The sequence below is a fragment of the Atractosteus spatula genome, chromosome 9 (assembly GCF_055471065.1).
Source record: "Atractosteus spatula isolate fAtrSpa1 chromosome 9, fAtrSpa1.hap1, whole genome shotgun sequence".
NCBI lineage: Eukaryota > Metazoa > Chordata > Actinopteri > Semionotiformes > Lepisosteidae > Atractosteus > Atractosteus spatula.
Genome location: NC_142714.1, coordinates 14,665,804 through 14,688,049, shown reverse-complemented (window position 1 = coordinate 14,688,049; position 22,246 = coordinate 14,665,804). Strand labels below are relative to the sequence as shown.

Below are 22,246 nucleotides of genomic sequence, written 5' to 3'. Positions count from 1 at the left end.
TACGAGTTCCAGAAAAGACAGCTTTAGATGACTTTTACAACAGTGGAATTGAAAAAAGCTGTTACTTCAAAAGGTTACTTGTAGCCTTTTTTAAAGGTTCAGCACTTATCAGAGCCAATTCTGAATAAGGGAAGCCCCTTTGTTCACAAGTAGCTTTTATGTCTTCTTGTTGTGTTGGCAAAACACATTTTAGAGATCCAGTAGAAGAAAAGGAGTGCTTTGTTTAGGAATGCTCTTTTAAAGTTTGAGGCAATAGCAAACATGTCAGGGACCCTGTCGATCAGAAATGCAGTATTGCGATTGTAAAATGAGGACAGACACTTCAAATTAAGTCTAAGAGAAGTGAAACTGCTTCTTCAAAACACACAGTGCAAGATTCTTTTTTGCCTGCAGAGCTTAAAAAGTGCATGTTTTAGCAGAGACTCTTTTTAAAAAAAACAGGGCGAAAGATGAAAAGCATATTTAATGTTTATCATCTCATTTTTGTGATTTTGTACAGACTGTACAGAGACAATGTTAAACATATCAATATTTTATAAAGTGCCACATTTTGGTAGCTTGTGGTATTGAGGTATAGAAATGGTCTATTGTATCTACTAATATATCTTACTATTTTTGTATCTATAGGGTAAAGCTACTACAGAATTTTATTTGGATACATTTTTTGGATAAATACCTGTTAACAAGTCACTAAAATTCATCATCCTTAGTTTCTGATAAACAAAAACATGTGATGTTAATGTGACATGTGATGTTAGACATAAACATGTTATTTATTAGCACTATGTATGTATGAGAACTGGCTTGGATAGAGGTATATTTAATGATTATTCCATTAGTAAAACAGTTGTTGTTTGTTGTTGTTGCAGGTAAACTGGAAGAGAGAGGATTTCATCTAAAGAATATTGTTTTGGTTCACTTGTATGTGAAGAGCATTGTTTACTTCAGTGCAGTTAACACTGTGTACCAGTCCTATTTTGATGTAAATCCTCCTGCCAGGTATGTTGTTTTATGCACAATGTTAACTGATCTGGAAAAAACGGCACAGGGTCTAATTTACAATCTCAGAAAACATTGTCAGAAACACCACCAAGTAAATACATTTGGGAAAAATCCTGTGTAGAGAAACATGTATGTCTTGAGAAAGACATTCTTCCAATTGCTGTATATAAGGACTTAAGTATAAGTAATCAATGAGATAGATCATTTTATTAAGCTCATCTTGTTGAATTAGCTGCTAGTAGTTTGCCCATCCACATTTTCTTTTTTCATTCAGTTAATACCATGAATTAATTCAATCATGTGTCCATAACAGCAGCCATTTCACTCTGCAACTCACAAATGGCAACCCACTGAAGCAAAGCAGGTTTGAGCCTAGTCAGTACCTGGATGGGAGACCTTCTGGGACGGGGACACTATACTGTAAACAGGCGCCGTCCTTCGGATGAGATGTAAAACCGAGGTCCTGACTCTCTGGTCATTAAAAATCCCAGGGCGTTTCACAAAAAGAGAATCCTGACCAAATTTCCCATTGGCCCTTACCAATCATAGCCTCCTAATAATCCCCATCTATGAATTGGCTTCATTACTCTGCTATCCTCCCCACTGATAGCTGATGTGTGGTAAGCATTCTGGCGCACTATGGCTGCCATCACATCATCCAGGTGGATGCTGCACATGGTGGTGGTGGTGGAGGGGAGTCCCCATTACCTGTAAAGCGCTTTGAGTGGAGTGTCCAGAAAAGCGCTATATAAGTGTAAGCAATTACTGTTATTATTATAACAACAAATACAGGGTATACCCAATCTGTTCTTTTTTATCCTTATTTTCAAACTCCAAGCAAATCAACAAACACAAACTAAAAAATGGTAAACAGTGGCTTACTATTCAAAAAAGATGTTTGAGGTTAATTGGCCAACACCTTATGGCCAGGTTGTGTCACAGGGTCCAGACAGGTGTGGGTATAAAATGTATTGTCACAATATATGCGGTGCATGTCTTAAGTTTGAATGTTGATGAAACCTCTCAAATTTCAGTTCAACCAGTGCAGTGGTACAGAAGTGGTACAGAAGAAGACAGAAGTCAGCCTGGTGGTCAGGCAGCTGTCTTGATTCACACATAAACATCATATTGCATATTTAAAATGATTGTCACATAAAATCACACCTATCATGTTTGAAATTAATTGGTTAGACAACCTTTGAACAAGAACTGTTTGCAAGGGGGGATGCATATAGTGCTCAGGTGGCCACTCGAAATTATTCAGAAACCTTATTTTTCCAGGTTTGAATTGCATTGCCATTAAAATGCTAACAATTGAGTTTGGATAATTCTTGAACAGGAGCAGAAGCCTTGTTTCAGCCAACTGTGGACCTGGTTTGAGCACGACAATTATCACAGCATTTTGTGAGGTGCAGCTTTAGCTACTGATAAAATGCATCTTGTTTAAATTATTTAGCATTTACCAAAATGGCAGCCTTGCCGCCATCTTGTTTTGCTCGGGAATGACTAAATATCAGATGTTAATGGTATGATCTCTACAGTGATAACATGTTAAAAGCTAAATTCCCCAATAGTGTTATGAGCAGTATATGACTACAAAGAATAAAAATGATCGAGAGGTGGCCATTTTGGAATATGAAGGCACCTCATTTTCTCACATATCCATCCTTTTGGTACTAGAATCCTACTAATTAAGTTTGAAGTTAATTGGCCAAGTAGTTTTTGAACAGTTCCTGAAGCTGTCGTGCACTTCATTTTTCCAACTTATTTTTAACCTTTTTAAGCCTCCAGTGTGTTTTGCAGTTTTAATTATTCGTAGAACGTTGAGTTCTACAGATAAATAGTATCATTAAATATGTGTGTACTTGCATGTTGTCTGAAACTCAAAGTTGTTTAAGATTTTAATGAGTTGTCAAAATTACATGCTCTTAATTAGGGGACAGGAGTAACTAGTTTAAAATAAGTCATTTGTTTAAATTGAGATGTACTTTATATATATATAGGTAATATAAACGCCCAAATTCACTACTTGGATGCCTAAAAAATACCTTCAAATAATAGGAGCTCACAGAAATAGAAAATATTTTAAATTATTATTTAAAATGAGCAATCGTCAAAGGGTCAGCAACACAGTCACATCCGAAATCACATTAATTAAACAAACAGGACACTCCCAAACCATGTTTACTTAGATCTCTGATATATATTGAGTGCATCTGTGACAGAATGTGATCTTCATGTACAGCTGCTGGTTTGATATTGCATATATTCTATGCAAATATTTAAAACATGTTTAGTTGGTTTGCTCTTTAAAGGAAGTAAAGCATTATCCCATGGCACCACATAGAAAGAAAGGGTTGAGCAAAGTGTAGGGTACATAAAATGCCATCACTTGTATAAATGTCTTTTTAGCAGAATATGGCACTGCGCATGGCTGGAAATGTTTTCTGTTTTGAGATGTATATTGGAGGTTTTACACATTACTGTGTACAATTTATTTTTATTGTGGTTTGAAATGCACTTATCAATGCTAGTTAGGGCTGGGCGATAATTCGATAATGATAATTATCGCGATAAAATTTTCCTAGATGTAAATTTAACAAAAGTTCGATAAATGTTCGATATACCTGTTTATGCTTTGCGCATGGTATGCGCATGCGCACAAAATACTGTGCGAGTGTGCGTGCGTGTTGCAGACCGGGCAGCTAACGTGGGGCTGTTTACCCACACGGTGGTGGCTGACAGGATTGTAGTTAGAGTGGAGAAATGAGCGACACTGAAGCAAATGTAGTGCTGCCAACGACCAGCTCGAAGGACGATGACATTGTCAACAGAAAAGGTCATTCAACTTTGGAAATTTGGAGATATTTTGGCTTTTTACGATCAGACATAAAACAGAGCACTTTAAACTTCGCAGTCTGTCTGAACCATCTTCTATGTGTGTTTTATCACACTGCAGTATTTAATTTTTCTATTAAGATATTTATTTTGTAAATTTTACTCATGCATATTTTGACATAAAAAAGACTTGAATACTCTCTATTCATTTGTTTAATGTTTCTGCTGTTTGGCAAGTGTTTGTTGTGTTCTTAAAATAAAGAGTTGTTTAATTTTCCAATTAACTGTTTCTTCAACTTTCACTCAGGAGAAAAAATCTGCCTTTAAACTTGAAAGAAATAATGATTTGAGATTTATCGTGATAATTATCGATATCGACTGATATGAAATTTTTTATCGTGATAATGTTTTTGGCCATATCGCCCAGCCCTAATGCTAATTCGTTCTAATCCCAAAATATGAAAATAGCGGTGCAGTTCCCCTTTAGTAACATGTGTCACTGGTTCTCAGAAAATACAATAATAGTGATAGTTGTTAACTCTCATGAACACCCCACCAGAACAGACTCTGGCGATTTCTTTGACTCAGTTATATTGATAATGAATAGCCAAAACCAAAGTATTGTAAAACTGCCCATAGGTAATTCTCTTAAATGGGTCATTAAATGCCTTCTTGGTATCTAAAGACATCACTGTACATGTGTACAGTGTATTGTGCTGTTTGGGAACCTGATACAGAACACAAAAGAGGCACTGTACATTATTGGAAGTATGTTAGTAAATTGTGCCATCAAGAAGCTTAAGTGTCTGATCATTGGCCTTCACGCAAATGTTCACATCTGAGTGTAATAGCAATAGCAGCCTATACTTAAAGCAGTTTCAAGCTAAATTAGAACTGTTATTTGAACTCTTTGAAACGAGCCAGTGCAAGGAAAAGTCTACAGCATTTAGTATAAATGGGCCAACGTGATTGAAGTTCTGCCTTCCAAGCTTGTGAATAGATTTTTGCACTGTACTGTGAGAATGAAATAATAACCAAGGAAGAGCAGCACTGAGTCCCTGTCATACCAAGGTGGTGCATGTCATGCTCTGTCCATCTCAAGGACGTGCTGTTTGTCATTATAGTGAAGAATATTAAAGTTTAAGATGCAAGGCTTGACCTGCTGTACAGAACCATTGTACATTCTATGAGACCTCATGATTTCAATGAGCTCCAACTCTGATGATGTTGCGACTCTGATTTTGTACTGTGAAGTACTGAGTGTACTGTACTGCTTACTTTTCTCCACCTTCCGAAAGCAAGTACTGTATGGTCCCCAGAGTGGTGTAGACAGCTTTGACATCAGTAAAGAGACTGTTTTTCAGAGAGTCCCTGAGGCAAAATCTCTGTGGTAGAACTCTGTGTCACAGGGTTTAGTAGTTTACCTTGTGAATCATCACAGGAAGGTGAGGTGTCTGCAAATGTGGCCTGAGAGGAAAGAATCTATTTCCTGGTTTTCTTCTCTTTAGTTTTGGGGAGTCGGTGCTTGGCTCCATAGCTAATGAGATATAATTCTCAGAGGAACTGTGTTATCATTTGTATCTGTGAAAACAACTGAGTTATAATTAAAGTTGAACGTTTAATTTGAGTCAAAAGTTGAAATTTAACTTTATTTAATACATTTAAATAGGTGAAGCTTGTTGATTAACCCATTATCGTGCTATGTCATGAGGTTACCCTGGGAACCTACTTCATCATCATGAGTGCACAGAACTTTCCAACTACCCACATACCTTTGTGTGCCTTGTATTTTCAATCCTGAATACACATAAGAATAATAATATTCAAAATATAAGGTACAATGAACTCTAAATACAAAGCTTAATTGATGGAGTTTGTTTTATTGGGAAAAACATGTCTACATTCTTAGAGATTGAAGTAACAGTTGTATTTTGTTCCCATGATCGGTACTGAAGAGTCTGTGTGGAAGTCCCTTTACCTGAAGAAGAGTTAATCCAGATTGACTGTCTCCTTCATAATTGTGAAGTACCTGCAGAAGATACAATGTTTCAATGTAAGCAGGTCATGCATATCCAAAGCATTTCACACTGGGCCCCAGCTAATATAGGACCCTACTCTCAGGCAGTGAAGGTAAGAGGATGGTTTTCTATGTTTCTATCTTTAAGATGTGCCTAAGACAGGTTCTCATGTAGAGTAATATACAGTATATCACTAAAATATATAATGAGTGTTGTACTTGAAATTATACTACAGGAGTCAGCAGGTCCACTTTCAGGAAGATGAAAGGGCTGTAGTGAATTGCTGGACATAGCACTAAAAACATAGTAAAGATTGCAAATAAGAGGCCATTTGTCTTGTTTGGTTGCTGGTATCTAATGGATTTGAGGACCTCATCTAGCTGCTTCTTGTAACAAGCCAGGGTATGAGCTTCAATAACGTGGCTGAGTAGCTTGTTCTAGACTCCCACACCCATGTGTAAAAACATACATTTTGTTCTGGGTTTTAAATCCACTTCCTCTTATTTCTGATTCTGGGATTCAGTGCTTTGGTTGCCTTTGAAGATTTTGAATAATTGAATTTGGTGCCCTTGTAGTCCGCTTTGTTAAATACTAAAAAGATTCTGTTTGTTTAGTGTGTCAAAGTAGGATATTCCTTGAAGCCCAGGAATGTATCTAGTTCCTCTTGCCCTGGACTGGTTACAGAGCAGCAATATATTTTTCATTACCTGGCAATGAAAATTCAATACAATATTCTAAATGAGGTCTACTAGTGCCTTGTATGATTTAACATTACATCCCTTGATTTACATTCTGCACTCTTAACTATATATTTTAATGCACAATTTGCCTTTTTGTTGCTGATTTCAGTGGTTCTGTCACTCCTGTTTTTCTTACTGTCTCAGTTGTTTGAAAAGTTTAAACCAATTCAGGTATTCATTCTTACAGGTGCTCAGTGACACACACAATAAGGAAGCAATTGATAGCTATGTTCACAAGATCTAACGTTGAGTTATATCCTTTCAGTTATAACTGCTGCCAGACCTGATGTTTTTTCTTAAGCTGTATGAGGAAAATTGTTGTCTCCCTTGACAACACTGCTTCCTTGTGTGTGTGTGTGTGTGTGTGTGTGTGTGTGTGAGTGAGTGTGTGACTCTATAATATAATTAAATATATTTATTAGACACTGCAGTGTTTTCAAAACTACCATTGTGATCAAATTCCCAGTCAGGAGGATATTAATGTCCATCTTGAGGGTTACCAACATTTTCTCTCCAACAGAAAGAGTTTTCCCTGATTTGGTTGTGATATATGAATGTATTCCAACATAGGATACTATGAGTACTGATTTGTTTTTACAGATCAGTTTTACATTATTCTCTGTATTAACCTCACAAGGGTGTGGCCTCAAGCGTGTATGGTGAGGAATGGAGGGTGTATATAGCCCAATCGAAGATGCTATACTAAAAGATGGTGTCATGTCTTTTGCATTGTACTTTGCTTTCGCATTTTACTACCTGTGGTTATGGTATGTTTTCAGAAAGTGGTTTCTGCATTTACTTTTATACACTCATCAGTAGTTTTGTGGGTAAAACCCCCAGACATTTTCTGTATGAAAGATTTCTTTTTAATCTCTATTTCTAATGAAAACAAAGTTACATAACACATCTCAGAAAAGTAAAAATATATCTTCATATGCGGTTTTAGAGATATTTACTAGAGAGGATTATTAAGCTAGACAAGGTACCGTCATCAGTTCAGGTGTCATCCTTATCTTTTTCCCTTGGTTCTGATGCAAAGTTTAAGAACTCTAAAATGCTCATTAGATTGCAACTGCAATTTTATAATCTACCTACTCTGAGGTATAAGGTTATTATCATTCATATGTTGCACTGCTTAAAATGTCAGCTTATTAAAGCCATGCAAACTTTATGAATATAAAAGTGAAACGTTTCTTAATTGGAGATTTGTGGGTGAAATGAATTTTTTTTAAATAATGGATTACTCAAGCATCCAAGCATCCTATATGGTTAGCCCTGGTTATGAAGTTTATAAAAATCCACATATGTATTGAGAACTGTTTTTAATTACAGTTACTTTATTTGACTTGTTTTTGAGAATCCTTAGGATTTGTTTTTGAGCTCTTGGGACAATGTCGGTTTGTTAGATAACTTTTTCTTATTTCTAGAAAGGTCATCTTAGAAATGCTTCAAGGGCAAAAAAGACTGTTTTAGCACCAATGTGTGTTAATTTAAGAGAAAGTGTTTTTTTTGTTAGATACTATTTATTACTGCATAAAGCACTATTTGTTTAATTGCTGGAAATGTAAGCAATATGGGCTGCATGGCATCCACTCTTTCTACATTTTTTATGTTGAAAAAACATTTTCTTGCAAATCATTGTGTGTATCACTTTATGTCTAATGGAGGGATGTTTTTTTTAATGAATAACTATGAATTCATAGTTCTTATTGTGTTTGATTACATAATGTTTCAGCAGTCCATGAGTTAAATTTAAATTTTATTTATGTTAACAACTTCTTAATGTAAGTGCAGTTTTACATATGAAACAATTAGCCTCCTGCTGCGATGCTGCAAATGTGTCAATTCCCCTGACATGTTCTTAATGAGATTGTGCTTTTTAGTTTTAATGTGCAGCAGCTGTAATGCCACTTCAAGGTTTTCATCTGCAAAAGCTCATTTTAGATTTTGAAGAAATTGTATTTATTATAAGAAAAACATAAGAAAACGATTATTGACCCTTGTGCTGTGTGTGAATGAAATCGGAATATTAAATCTCTTTGAGTTTTTGTCTCAAATAACATAATAAAAATAATCATTAAATAAGTACTTTTTTTCTCTGGTGGTAGAAGATTAAAAAACAAACCTCCCTCTTGTAATCTGGAAGCTGAAGCTCTGTTTAGTAACACAGTGTTCAGATTTCATCAGCAATGAAAGCTGGAATTTTATTTTGTATTTAAAACTTTGAAATCCAGCTTGATTTTTAAGCTTAAGCAGTATTTGAGAACATGTTGGAAAGGATGCCAGACCTTTTAGTTGTTACTGTCTGTTTAACCTTTTTGTAATTGCTTTAAAACTGTTGATTTATCGGTCATGTTATTTGGCCCAATGACAGAATATTATCTGCTGTGATTTTTTAGAATTAGTTAACCTTTACAGTTCAGTTGCTGAAGGGTTCAAATGCATTATAGGCCAGCGAAATCAACTGGTGGGTGTATGTTAGCATTTTCCAAAATATTTTCATTTCAAAATACATACTTTTAAAATGTGTCATAATCTTAGAGTGCTAAGAGCCAACAGTGTTTTTAAATATTAGCGATGAAAAATGATTGTATGTCTTTCTGTTTAAGTCTGTGATATTTGGTAGGACAATAGTGTGAAGCAGTCGTCCTAATTGAAAGGCTCTTCACGTTCTGTGATTTTTCTAACCTGAGGAAATTTCAAACAAATGTATTAAGGTTAGATAATATATATCTGAGATATCAGAAATCATTTCCTCTATTCAAAAAGTTGTTTTTCTTCAGCCATACCCAATAAAAGCGAACAAGAAAAATCAAAGATAAATTATGTAACGGCTGTTTGCCATGAGGATATGTCAGGACTCACTTCCTTCCAGTGCTATAACAGTTTTTGGAATCTAAAGATTGTGAGTTTGGCAAATATGGTAAACATACGGGTTAATTAAGTGCTTAATTTCCAATGAAAAGCTTAAATACAGTAACAGTGCTGCTCAGAATTTAAGAGATTGACTGAGTTGCTTTAATGTCACAAGTTAATACTGTCAAACGTTTTCATATGTGTGTAAGTGCAGTGTATCAATAAAAGAAATAAAGGACAGTCTCAAAAGAAAATCGGTTAACTGCTTGGATCAGTATACTGTATTCCAAAACTGTTTGATGTATTTGCTCAATCATAAATTGAAATATTCAAATAGCCAATATTCAATATTTTAAAAATTCCAAAAATTCAAAAGATGCCTTGCTCGATTCTGTTTCAATTCTGTGTTGAATGGGTATTAAAATATTTAGGAAATGTTATATGTCTGTGAGTTATTAATTATAATGTTTAAAAGTTTTCATTTCTGAAAATCCTGCAGTGACAGTGTTAAAAGTAATAGATTGAAGTAGGAAAAATGTGTAATAGTCATAACAACAGACCCCTTTATTTGTTGTGTCCTTCCTAGTTAAACCAGTGACCTTTTTTGTACTTTCAGCCCAAGCTTTAACAAGAATTTATTTTTGCTGTCTTTTTTTTTAATGTATATTTCCTGTTAAGAAAGACAGTTGGTTTATGAGGTTCCACTCATAACAGTGAACAGGGCCTGATGACCTGCTGTTAGAAAATTCATATCCAACACAGGCTACATTGTTTCTAAAAAAATATTACCAAAATGTCTGCTCACATATATCTAAAGCCTAGGTACTGCATTTGAGTTCATGGAAAATGGCAACAATTGTGGCATTTAAAAACCTGTTTTAGTGAAAAGTCATTGGTTTTATAATCAGTTTGTAATTTGGAATGTGAAATCCTGAATCTTAATCCACCATTTAAAAATGCAGTAGCTCATCTTTGCCTTTAATTTGCATCTTATGCATAAACTAAATATTTTAAGATTCTATGAAATTGAAAAATTGTAAAAATATAGAAAATGAAAGTTTGCATGGACATATGTTGAAAATTCCTGTAGATTATTCTGTGATCATCTACTGTTACTGGGAAAATGAGTACTTTCTAAAGATAATGTGTGTAGAAATCTAAGACAATATTTCTTATAAATATTTCTACGACATTACCAGCATTGAAGTCATAATGACTTCAAGGACTTCATAAACAGTTAAAGGGAACTATCCTGTCACCGAAGAAATACAGGTTTTCTTATTGTTTGATTTTTTTTTTATTTTGGGAATTTTAATATGTTATTCAAACATCAAACACCATGCCAAAGGAATTTGGTTCCCACATTAAAAGGGGTTGATACATCAGGTGCTAAAGAATTGTAGATTTTATCACTAACCATTCTTGTAAAGAAATCCCTGGTGAATATGTTTCCCACACTCATGCACCATCATAATCACAAAGCCTGGGTTTGAAATCTTGACTGTTCTGCTAAATCACATTGGTAATGTTGAATCTGTTCAATTCCTCCTTTCAAGGATCATAATACACATTCCAATGCTGCTTGCAGATCCAATTTTGTAAATTGTATTTCTTGATCAAGTTGCTTAAGGTGGTAGTGGTGGGAGGCTTGGTTCCTGTTTACTCATGTAATTGGCAGTGACAAGCTCTATTGTCAAGGAATCCTCAGCCAGTTTGCTATTGAATTTGCACTGGATTTTGAAAATTGTCAAAGTGGACTTTACTCTGGAGAAAAGTGGATCTGACATTTGCAATTAGCATCAGATCTAAAGCAGTCTGTTGCTTCAATGAAATTTGAATAATCTGTTTTTTTTTATTTGGGTTAACTATATTAAAAAAAACGAGATGGACTGTTATTGACCTTTTCACTGACTGGTTCAGGGATCAGGTTAAACAGCTTAGCCAATACATTTCCCACATATGCTCTAATAAAAGATTAAATTCATGCAGAAAAACAGGATTTTCTAGCTGTAAAATTGTATCTCCTGTAGGGAGCATCATTAGCTGAGGAAAGTAGGCCTCCTTTGTGAATTCACAAGGTTTAAGGCAGAGATAAAGGCTTCTGGGGAATTGTTTTTGATTAATAGGAGTTTTCATACAAAAATAAAACAAAATCATGCCATTAGGAAAACGGCGGTTTAATTGATGATATATTATACTCTAGCAGAATACATCACTACCATGAAAGCTGCGTGTATAGTTAATTTTTAGAGAATTATTTAGCTGAAACCTCCACTGGAAGCATCCACCTCAATTATCAGAGGGAAATAATTAGCCCAGAAAACCAAGGCATCTAAAGCTTGAGGAGGTCTATGAGGTTGTATTCAGGGGGTGCAATGTGTATAGATTAATTAGGATGTTTAACTTCATTTTTAATACAACAAAATTAATCCCATAAAAATTACTGATCTCTGAGGAATCAGTTGTCAGTTTCTGACTGTCTCTCTTTGCCATAATCTATTAAAATACCGCTTTCATCTTGTCTCGATTGTCATATTTTATGGATTTTTTCATAAACACTGCCTATACTTCATAAATGTCTCAATTTTCTAGTCTATTAACATTACTTCAAAAGCAATTGATAAAAGAGTGGGGCATGCATGAAATAATACACCAATAATATGAAGTGCTGGAGGCAAGAACAGTGGGTAGTGTCTCCACACAGCTTGTGAGCCGAAACAATGAAGGGATGTTATCGGCAGTAATAAAAGAACACATGATAATTTTTGGTAATAGAAAAAAAACCCTTGGTAATTGAGCAGAAGAAAAATGAAGCATCATTTTGAACTAAACATAATCATCTCTACATACTTTAAAACCAGAGGACTTAAAATATGTTCCAGTGGAATAATTTTGTATTGCTGGATGAAGTGCAAGGTCCTTTCCATTTATGGATTACAATACCATAAAAAGAGCAATGCCGAGCATTTGTTATGTAATTTTTTTCTCCCATGCGTGTTCAGATTTCTTCAAGAAAGTAAAGGGTCACAGAATTTCATTTTACCAAAATGAAAGATGCCACACAGATAGCTCTTTTGTGCTGGTGTCCAGTAAGGGATGCTCAGAGGTATTTAGTACCTGGCCTGACCCTACCTGCATTCCTCCTCATCATGTGGGACCTGCTGCTTTAAAGCATATTGAGGCTTTTATTCATAAGGTGTGAGGTGATTTTTGTAATTTTTTATTAGTTTTTTTGCAGGTTTGAACCTGACAGAATTAATATTACATACTGTTCAAACCCAAAGCTCTTCGACTGTCGCCTCACCAGCTCTTAAACCTACCAAACCTTATATGCTGCATTAAATTCACAAATTAAATTAATTAAAATTAATTCACACGTTAAACTCAGCTTTTCAGTAAAAATGTTTGTAGGGTAAGTAAAATTATCAGCATTTATACTTATATCTGCTATTAAATGTAGTAGATATACAGTGTTAAAAAAATTATATCTAAATTTTTTACAAAAATTTATCTATCTTTTTTTTAAAGAAGTAGTTGCCCGAACTTCCAGAATTTGTTTTTGTGCTCCTGATTTTAAGTGTTGTTTTAGTGACGGTGCTTGAAATATTAATCTACGTGAACGGGAAGCACAGACACTACAGTAAAAGCCGGCTGCAATCAGGACGTTTGCATGGGGCGGCGAACTGCACGGCCAGACGAAAAATGATTTGCTCTGCGTCTCCACATTTGGAGCGAAATAGAGCAGCAGTGGCAGCAGTCATTTTGTTGAATCAAAGCCCATGTTAGCCGCATTATACACTGCCACACAACATTGTTAGGGCTGGTATTAGCATGTACTGCTGAGGACATTGGAAGGACTCGATCTGTCACACTAAATCGCCTTCTTGCCCTCAGCCGCTGCATTCTCTAGCTACTCTGACATGTTCCTTCATTAATGGCCCAGCCTTGACAACTGATCCTAATTGCCTCTGAACAGCTCTTCATGTATTATTGGTGCTTGCCTGCCCTGCTACATGTCAACAAGCCACAGGAAGGAAGGGGATTGCCCCCTTGTGCCTTCCTTGACCAAAGCTGGAGTACTCACCTTACACCTCAGGGTGTAAGAGGTTGCCTACCTTCAAAGTGGGATGCCTTTTTCTGAATGAAAAACCCATTGCTTCCCTTTTGCCGAAGACACTTGGGAGATGCCACCTTTGTTGGCTGGGTGAAAAGGAGAAGTTCAGTTTTGGACATTACCCAGAAGAACTGTGTAGTGTTATCTGGATCTCTCAATATGTGGTTTCTGGATTCAACACAGCACATTATGACTTTAGTTCTTCTTGTCCTTTTCAAATTGGCTCTTTTCACCCATCGGATTAGACTGAACTGTGCATCTGAAAAAAAATTAAACATGCATAATGTAACAGTCAAAATGTATGAACAAGCTATGACAGATTAATTTGTGGCCTTTAATTTCTATTAAAGCTGATTCTTTTTGTGTGATATCTAATGTGTGCAAGCATGTTTATTCTTTACTTTGTCAGTTGTGATGGCTCTGTGATGGTGAAGCGGTGTAATCCGGTTCTTCCAAAGTGAAGTTTTAAAACCTTTGTGTTGTAATTGCTTGCCAGAAGACATAAATGAAAGATATTGTTCTCAAAGCAACAATTAAAGAAAACATTGATACAGCATAAATCTCTAAAAATAAATTGCATACATACAGTACATATTGCATATTATATACATATGCATATTATATAAATATTAAAAGTTAAAATTCTGAAAGTTATGGATTTTAAACTTTGTACTATACATGCTAATGTATTCATATATGAATATGGAAGACATAGCAAACTCTCAATGTAATACATTTAAGCACTGGAGCAATATGTTAGTGTAAAATTTCCCTTTTTGTTGTGAGATCTTTTTGCCAGAGGAGGGACACACATACCTTTCTGCCACTGTGATAACTAACCTGGATTTGGGGGTTTAATGTTAAGTTTGTTGCTGTTGAGAGCAGAGAGCAGTACTGACAAGCGAAGAATGGACAGAAGCAGGAGGTAGACAGCACTGCAGGCAATGAATACAGTGTAGGCAAACACATAGGGCAGGAGAAAAGCAAAATGTTGGGCAAAAATATTTTTAAATCTTTTCTGAAAGGGTTAAGACAGACTGACTATGGCTAAGTGTTGATAAGATTAACAGAAAAACATGGAGGAAATTGAAAACCTTGCTTTATAAATTAACTGTCTGAGCCCTGTAATAATTAAGAGTACATTGAAGAATGATTCTGGCAAGTAAAAAGTTCAGTTTTTTTCCCATTGCAATTTTAATTTTCAATTGTTTATATAAACAGTATTAGAAAAATAAATGATATATGGAAAAAATAGAAAAGGTTAATATAAATTCATATTCAAACAGTAATAGAAATATAGACTTGTCTCACAAAGAGCAATATCATACTAATAAAACATATCTAATTTGGTAATAGTCATAATTCTTTGTTCTTTGCTCTGTAATTTTTAAAATTTGCTTTCAGGTGGCTTTGATTTTATATTCGGAGCGAGTTTTGCGTCTGGAGCCTTATTGAAGGGTTAACATTTATGTTCCATTTACTCAAAGGTTACACATTTGTCATTAATTTCTCATAGAAAGATTCGTTTGTGCTGTAATTTTTAACCTAGGTCATCCATTTTTCATAACGAGTTGTCATTTTAGCACTTTTACAGATGTAGAACTGTATTATAAATGAATAATGAAAACATTCCCATTTAAGCAGGCATATGGTCTAGATGTATTTTATATACTGTACAGTTTGGGCTTTTTCTAAAGATGAACTGTTGTTCTAAAAAATGCAATGACTGTGTGGATCTTTGTCTAAAAGTACTAGCTCGGCTCCGCTGAGGATGTCGTACAGACACATTTAATAAATGTTTAATTTAGTTACCACAATAATAGCTACTAAATACTGAAAAAAAATTTTAGGGTTGTAAAATCCTTTAATATGCTTTGTTTGAAAACTTGTATTTTAAAATCTCTTCACTGTGCTTTGGTGGAAGCTGCAAATTGAAATAATATAAATAATAGAATGCTGTCACCTCAATCCATAGGACCTGCATTCAAATCCATTAATAAAAAAATAGTAGACTACAACAATATATAATGCAATAACAAAATCAGAACTAAGCATATTTATTATTACAGTACTAGAATCTAGTAGTTGAAGCAAAGCAGTACAATATAAAGCAGGGATTGGATTATACATATACAGTATGTTGCTAGCAAGGATTAAGCGTTCCACAGTTGAAGTAGTCTTGCTGAATATTCTGTATATTTCATGCTAATAATACTCCCCTTCATGATCAGAGCATAGACATTTGTTCAACCGCACATCAAGAACAAATTGATTGATCATAAATTTGAAAGAAGTGGGAAACTCTTAACTGTTAGTTGCCTTGATTGTGCATTTGTGCAGTAATTAGGAGAAAGTTTGAAACAATCGCTTGAAATAACTTTTTATTTATGCTTTTTGTGGCTTTTGAAAGAATGCACCAGGTAAATAAGATAAGGAATAAAACGGTTTGTACAAGAATAAAATTATATGAAGCATTTCTCATATTATTTAATCTCCCTTTGCTGCTCTGCTGAGGTTTTATCAATGGAAGCAGCATTAATTTCTGACAAAAAACATACCTGAAGAAGCTTTAAGGTGTTTGTTAAAAAGATAAATGTGTATTTACTGCAGCATGAAGATAGGACCTGCTGTCTTTGGGTTTGGATGTTTTTCCATGAAGTAACAGTGCCACCTTCTGAGACTATGAAGAACTATCACCAATTCTGTCTTACTCTCCAGGAGAATTTTTTTCTTCTTCTGCAGGTTGTCCACTCGCTTCAAGCAGGCAGCGTCATGTAACCTTGTAATGTCAAAGTGCCCGAGTCTCAAAATTGCCAGAGTCCTATCAGCTAAGTGATTGCTTCATAAAGCGACGCAGGAGAAGGCTTTCTTCTCAGAGAGCTGCATGCCCAATGTGACAGCCTGACAGGCCAGTGGAAGGCATCGCAAAGACGAAGCGTACATCACTCATTGCAAATTCTCCTACACAGCGCAGCACCCATAGTACTGAGATAAAAACATGCATACGAGAGGTTTGCATAGGCGTTTGAAAGCAGAAGTATGTACAGGTGGAAAGGACTCGTCTGCGAAGGTTTACCTTAGTTGCACTCCAGTAGTGGAAGGTAAAAACGGTACCTTGAACTCGAAAGGAGGAGGTGGCACAGCTGGGTTTGGAATGCAAAGGGGGTTGAGGGTACAGTTTCACCATCATTCAATCAGACAACATGCCCTTCAGCAGAACAGCGAGCCCTCCCGATTCTCTCGAATTAGGGAGATTAGCATGAAGCGCATAATGCGGGATGATGGAATTTGTCATAATTTGCATTGTCCTGGAAAGATTTGGTTTGATAGAGCGATGCGTCTAGGAGCATGTCATGTCCCACGGGCAGGTCATAGAGGAAGCTTGGCAGAAATGATTTTTGCGATATGTGCATCAGTCGTAAACGCCTCACAACCAATTTGTCAAAAAATCTGAGGTCGGGAAAGTTGAAGGCAGTGGGCATTTGCCCTAACACAAAAGAAAACCGTGCTTCTCCATCATTGCCGCGCAATCTCGAAATTTTACATTTGCTCTAATATTCCAAGACTTTTTTACGTTCTCGTTGACCTTTATTAATGTAATTCAATAACTTTGAAATGTGTGGATTGTAATTTTTGCCATTTGTAATTACCAGGGCATCACAGAATAACCAAAGATGCCTCAGTTTTATTGGTCATAGCAATGAACTGAATGTCCTGTTTAATAAAATATTTTTTTAGGCTGCAGAGCATCAGGAGGTGTCTTCTGAGCGATTGCTCCTGACCTTGATTATGTTCGCAAACAGCAGATAGAAAAGGATAATCAGCATATAGTTGACAAAATGGACGTGACAGTGTTACTTATCCACTGCGGCATTTCTTGAAATGGGCATGTAGAGTTTAGACAGGCAGGGAATACGGTTATTTACAGTAGCGTAGCAAGAAGAAAAGGTCCCGTGTCATGAAATGACCACGTTCTATTTATGGGCCAGCTGATAATGATGCCTCTATTTCATATGTAGAAATTTGGTTTGCCCATAAAAATGATATCCTCTTATAGGTATATTTTCTTCTCGTTGCAATATACAGTTATACTTCAAGACGACGTGTAAAAACGTCTTCTTTATTTGCCCTTCTTTGCACATCTCAAACATGCGAATAATCTAGCTGTTTAAGTAACACTGATCCTTTGTGACAGTTGAGCATTCTCGGGTTAGGCTCTAAGTAGAGCACAAACATTAAAAAAAAGAAAACAAAAAAAAACAGACAATTTCTGTAGAAGACCAGCATCAGTTAAAAGTACTTTACGAATTATGCAAGTGTTTTTAAGCGAGAATATCTTAACATTTTAATTTGTAAAGTAAGTGCCATTGGGTGTCCAAGGGGCACTTCACAACATGTACCCATCGTATATCATTTCCTATTCCAGACATGATCTGCTTTGCATACACCATTGCTGAATACTCAGTGCTTGTTCAGGATGTAAACAGAACACAGACATGACAAATCACAGTCGGCAATGAAAATATTTATATATACTTTAAATTTCATACAGATCTGCATTTTATGTATGATACGTCTCATAAGTTTCGAATATATAGTTTATATATAGTTTAAGTTTTGTTTTCTTGGTTTTCAGTTGAAAAATTAATATCCGTTTGATTCACAATGAATTTTCTGCATTTGTCAAAAAGACCTAATTGCATAAGTATATTAATAAGTAACATTTTTTTTCCAAATTCAGGAGTTCTCACTTTGATTAAAGGATATTGACATATTTCAGTCTTGTACCGTTATCAACATGATGATACAATAACACCCCCTGCCTTTGGACTGAGGCATTACAACAAGTTCAGGTTTGTCAATATAGTAAGAACTATAATAATAATAGCCGTATTGCTGAAGCATTGCTAGAAGTAATTTAAATCATTTATAGAATTTTGGCTACTATTAATAATAGTAATAGGTGAACTTATACAAATATTGTTTTAGAGTACTTTTGAGTAGTACATGTCAGAATTTCTGAGACTGAACTCATAATTACTGCTCACATTTAAAGTGATTTTTTTCTTTTTCTTATTTTGTAACCATAATTTATTTTCCTGTTTCCTGATAGTCTTTGAGGGTAAAAAGAAAACCAGTTTTCTTCTCTAGTGAAAAAATGAGAAACTGATCCCTATACCTTTTGACCACACTGGAGAAAAAATTACCCTTAAATCCTGTTCATTCCACATATACTCTTATCTGAATAGACTATAATCATTCAGTTCTTACACAGAACAGATCATGGAAAAGTAACTCATAACCAGTGGAAAGATAGAGGAGATGTTTGGTGGTCACTCATTCGTGGGTTCAGGGGTGACATGAAACTTGAAAGAGAAACTTGTGAGACAAAATACATTGTGATAACTAAATGTCTGCTGTTACTGCTGATTGTAATAACTATGTGTGGTTTGTATATAGATATACAAGAGTCATGAATGTTGCAGTCTCTGGAATTGAAATATGGTATCATTATAAAGGTGTTCTGGATGTAACATTGCAACGTAACTTAAAGGTGTATGGTGTTCATAACTAGAACACCATGTGCAGTTAAGAAGGCATTACTACGAGCCTTGCAATCTTGAAAACTATACAATATCAACAGGCTAATTTCCCTAATCCTACTAGTAGGGGAAATGTGTGAACAGGGCAGTGCTACCAAACGTCTACATGTCATTGCAGGGATTGAAGACTGGGTCTTTGAGGAAGCGATACTTATGTCCTCAAGGCTGTCTGAGCTTTGGACACATCATCCATCCATCCATCCATCCATCCATCCATCCATCCATTTGCTAACTGCTTCTTCCAATGCAGGGTCGAGGGGGAGCCTAAGCCTATCCCGGCAAGCAACGGGCTGCAAGGCAGGGTACACCCTGGACTGGACGCCAGTCTATTGCCGGGCATTTGACACATCATTTTAATAATAAAAAGAGTGATATTTTAACAGGAAATATCACTATTTCTAATGCCAAGACTTCTCTCTGTAATTCTGTAATACTTCTCTGGAAAGTCCTGTACAATATGGTTTAGTTTGTTAAACCACGATCCTGACTACTTGATCATTAAAGGCTCCATATCGTAGCACATGGCGTTAACCCTGGTGCCCTGGCTAAATTCCAGTCTGGGCTTGCACAATCTGGCCTCCCTAAATTCTCGCGTTCACTCAACGTGCTGAGATGCTGTGTGGTGAGGCCACTGACACATAATGGCTGAACTGCTGCAGAGATGCAGTGAGCCCTTTCCAATGTGTGCAGCTGATTTGGGATTCTTTAGGGTGAAAAGTACTACACAAATACAGGCTATTGTTAATGGTCATTATTATTAAGTGGTCACTTTATTAAAGTTTGTGCAGGACCAGAAGCCTTCCCTAAAATGTAAACTTTGATACAGTGCACTGAAGGAATTCCTTAAGCTCATTTTTTATTTTGTGGGTAGCCATTTTGTGAATCTAAAGGTTTTTTGCATTCAGTGTTACTAAGATACAGAAAGTATGACTTTTATATATCTGATCTGATTTAAGAGATTATGCATTTAAGAACCATAATTTACTGTATATATATTTTTAGTTGTACTGTACGTTTCTATTTAAAGATACTGTTATGAAAAATTTGTGCTGTATAAAATTAAATTTATTATGTGATTATTTGACCCTATGAATATTGAAGACCTCCATTGCTCCATTAAAAATGTATGTTGCATTGTGATTGTTGATCAGTTTATGAAGCCAATGCAAATTCAACTGTCTTCCTGTCAACATTTGAAATGAATAATGTAGTCATGTTGTATATTCAGGGACAGGCCATTGACAGTCAATTAACGAGTTTGATTGGTGTGTGAACTCATTCTTTTGAACTGTTAATTTTATGTTAATAGCATTCACTTTCTTTGCAGAAGCCCCCTTTGCAGGTTCACAGTGAAAGCTATTTTCCCCTTACTAAGAGCAACCTAAAATAGAACCTTAATAATAGATTATTAAACACCTGTCTGGTGTAGCTTTGGGAGGTTTTGCAGTCTGGGGGCTCACAGCGGCCTCTTTTGATATTCAAATCAACAAATGATAGCCTTTTTTATTTAAAATCGTCAATTCTTTTGATGGTTAGCTTGTTAGGAAATACTCCACTGCCGTCCGCCCTGATCTGGTTTTGCACAGAAAAGATCTGATGCTGTTTGATGGTTCATAAATGGAATGCCAATGACAATTTGTTGTTGACGTTTTGCTGCCTCAGCCTTCAGATATCATGTGTTGATGCATCACTTGTGCTTCACCAAATAATCCTTGCAGGTAAATGATCTTGTGATTGATCCGGCCAGTTCAAAGCTATGAGTTCCTATAGCTCGTGTGCTGTCCCAGTAATTTGGAGTTGCTGAGGCTGCTGCTGAAGATTCATCAAAGTTGACAACTGAACCCAGAAGCGCAGAATCATGGGAAACCCATATGATTATGGAAATAGATGTGACCATTTCCTCCCTCTAGCTAAGCGTTGTGTTGTGCAGTTATTTTTAAATATGAGTTTTAGGAACCATTTTTTAAAGGAAAACAATCCTTGTCTTGGCCAAACTTGTGTTTCTGATTGTGATCGTTTTAATTGTTTAAGACATACAGTAGTGCTGCTTTTTCTAAATTTGTATGTAGTTTTTCACACGTTTCTGTGAAAGGTATGACAACTTTCAGTTCCTATTTCCTTCTTTAGATTTACATTATAAGAGTTCAGTTTCAGTGCTGTTTTATTTCATTTACATCTTTTACTATGGTAAACTTTTCTTTGGAAATATCTCAGAAATTGAGAAATGCTTGTTAATCTTGATTTGAAATGTGCATGTAAGTTGATGAATAACTGCAATAGCAGACAATATCCATTCATGGATCCTTTAATATATTATGGAATGGTGTCAAAGAATGAGACGGTACTCAGTTCTTTCCAAATAAACATCAACAATTCAGGAGTGAAGTACACTTGAGTTATCACATTGACTAGATAGTGCACCACCCCCACTTCATCTGTGAAAATGTAGTGAGAGTTTATTTAGATGTAAATATGAAAAAAGATGGGGTTTTCTTTAGCTGTGCAAATTGTATTTTCATGGAGAAATTCTCCGTGCACCAAGGTATTAAATTACCTTTGTTATACACCAGCAGAAGAAAAATACCCAGAAAGTAGTAGTCTTCAAGCTGCATGTGAATATGATATTGTTTTTGATCTTGGGAAATGGTAGAGTGTAATTAATAACACTCTTAGTGTATCTGTGCAATGACTTTCAGGCTGATCCTTCGGCCTGGTGAAAGCAATAGTAGATATTGATTTGAACAACTAAATAAATAAAGCAGATGACTCTCCACTGAGATGGCAGTTGGCAGGCACCTAGAGACCACAGTGGGTATACTGCTGTAGCCAAAATTCTATAAACCATGTCAATGCTGTAGTTCTAGGAATGGAGCACTGTAGTAATCATTGCTATTCAGCATGTCAATTTTGAATTATTTTGAAATATTCTGTGTGTTTTTTTTGTTTGAAAAACAAAGGCCCTACCCTCTTAAAAACCGCAGGTTTTGAAATGAGTAGCTAGGATTGATCAGTCTAGTCCAATAAGCAAATGTAGCTTAAAAATAAATCTTACAAATAAAAATAGCTGAAAAATAA

The 22,246-nt window shown here is 35.6% G+C and overlaps 1 protein-coding gene across 1 annotated transcript in view; it reads left to right on the top strand.

The window, feature by feature from the left end:
• Positions 1-22,246, top strand: part of dph6 (diphthamine biosynthesis 6) — a 78,862-nt gene that overhangs the window by 36,221 nt on the left and 20,395 nt on the right. Inside the window, exons 11-12 of the mRNA XM_088925935.1 lie at positions 870-999; positions 5,796-5,970. Of these exons, the coding sequence (XP_088782061.1) occupies positions 870-999; positions 5,796-5,970 (305 nt within the window). The remainder of the gene's footprint in view (positions 1-869; positions 1,000-5,795; positions 5,971-22,246) is intronic.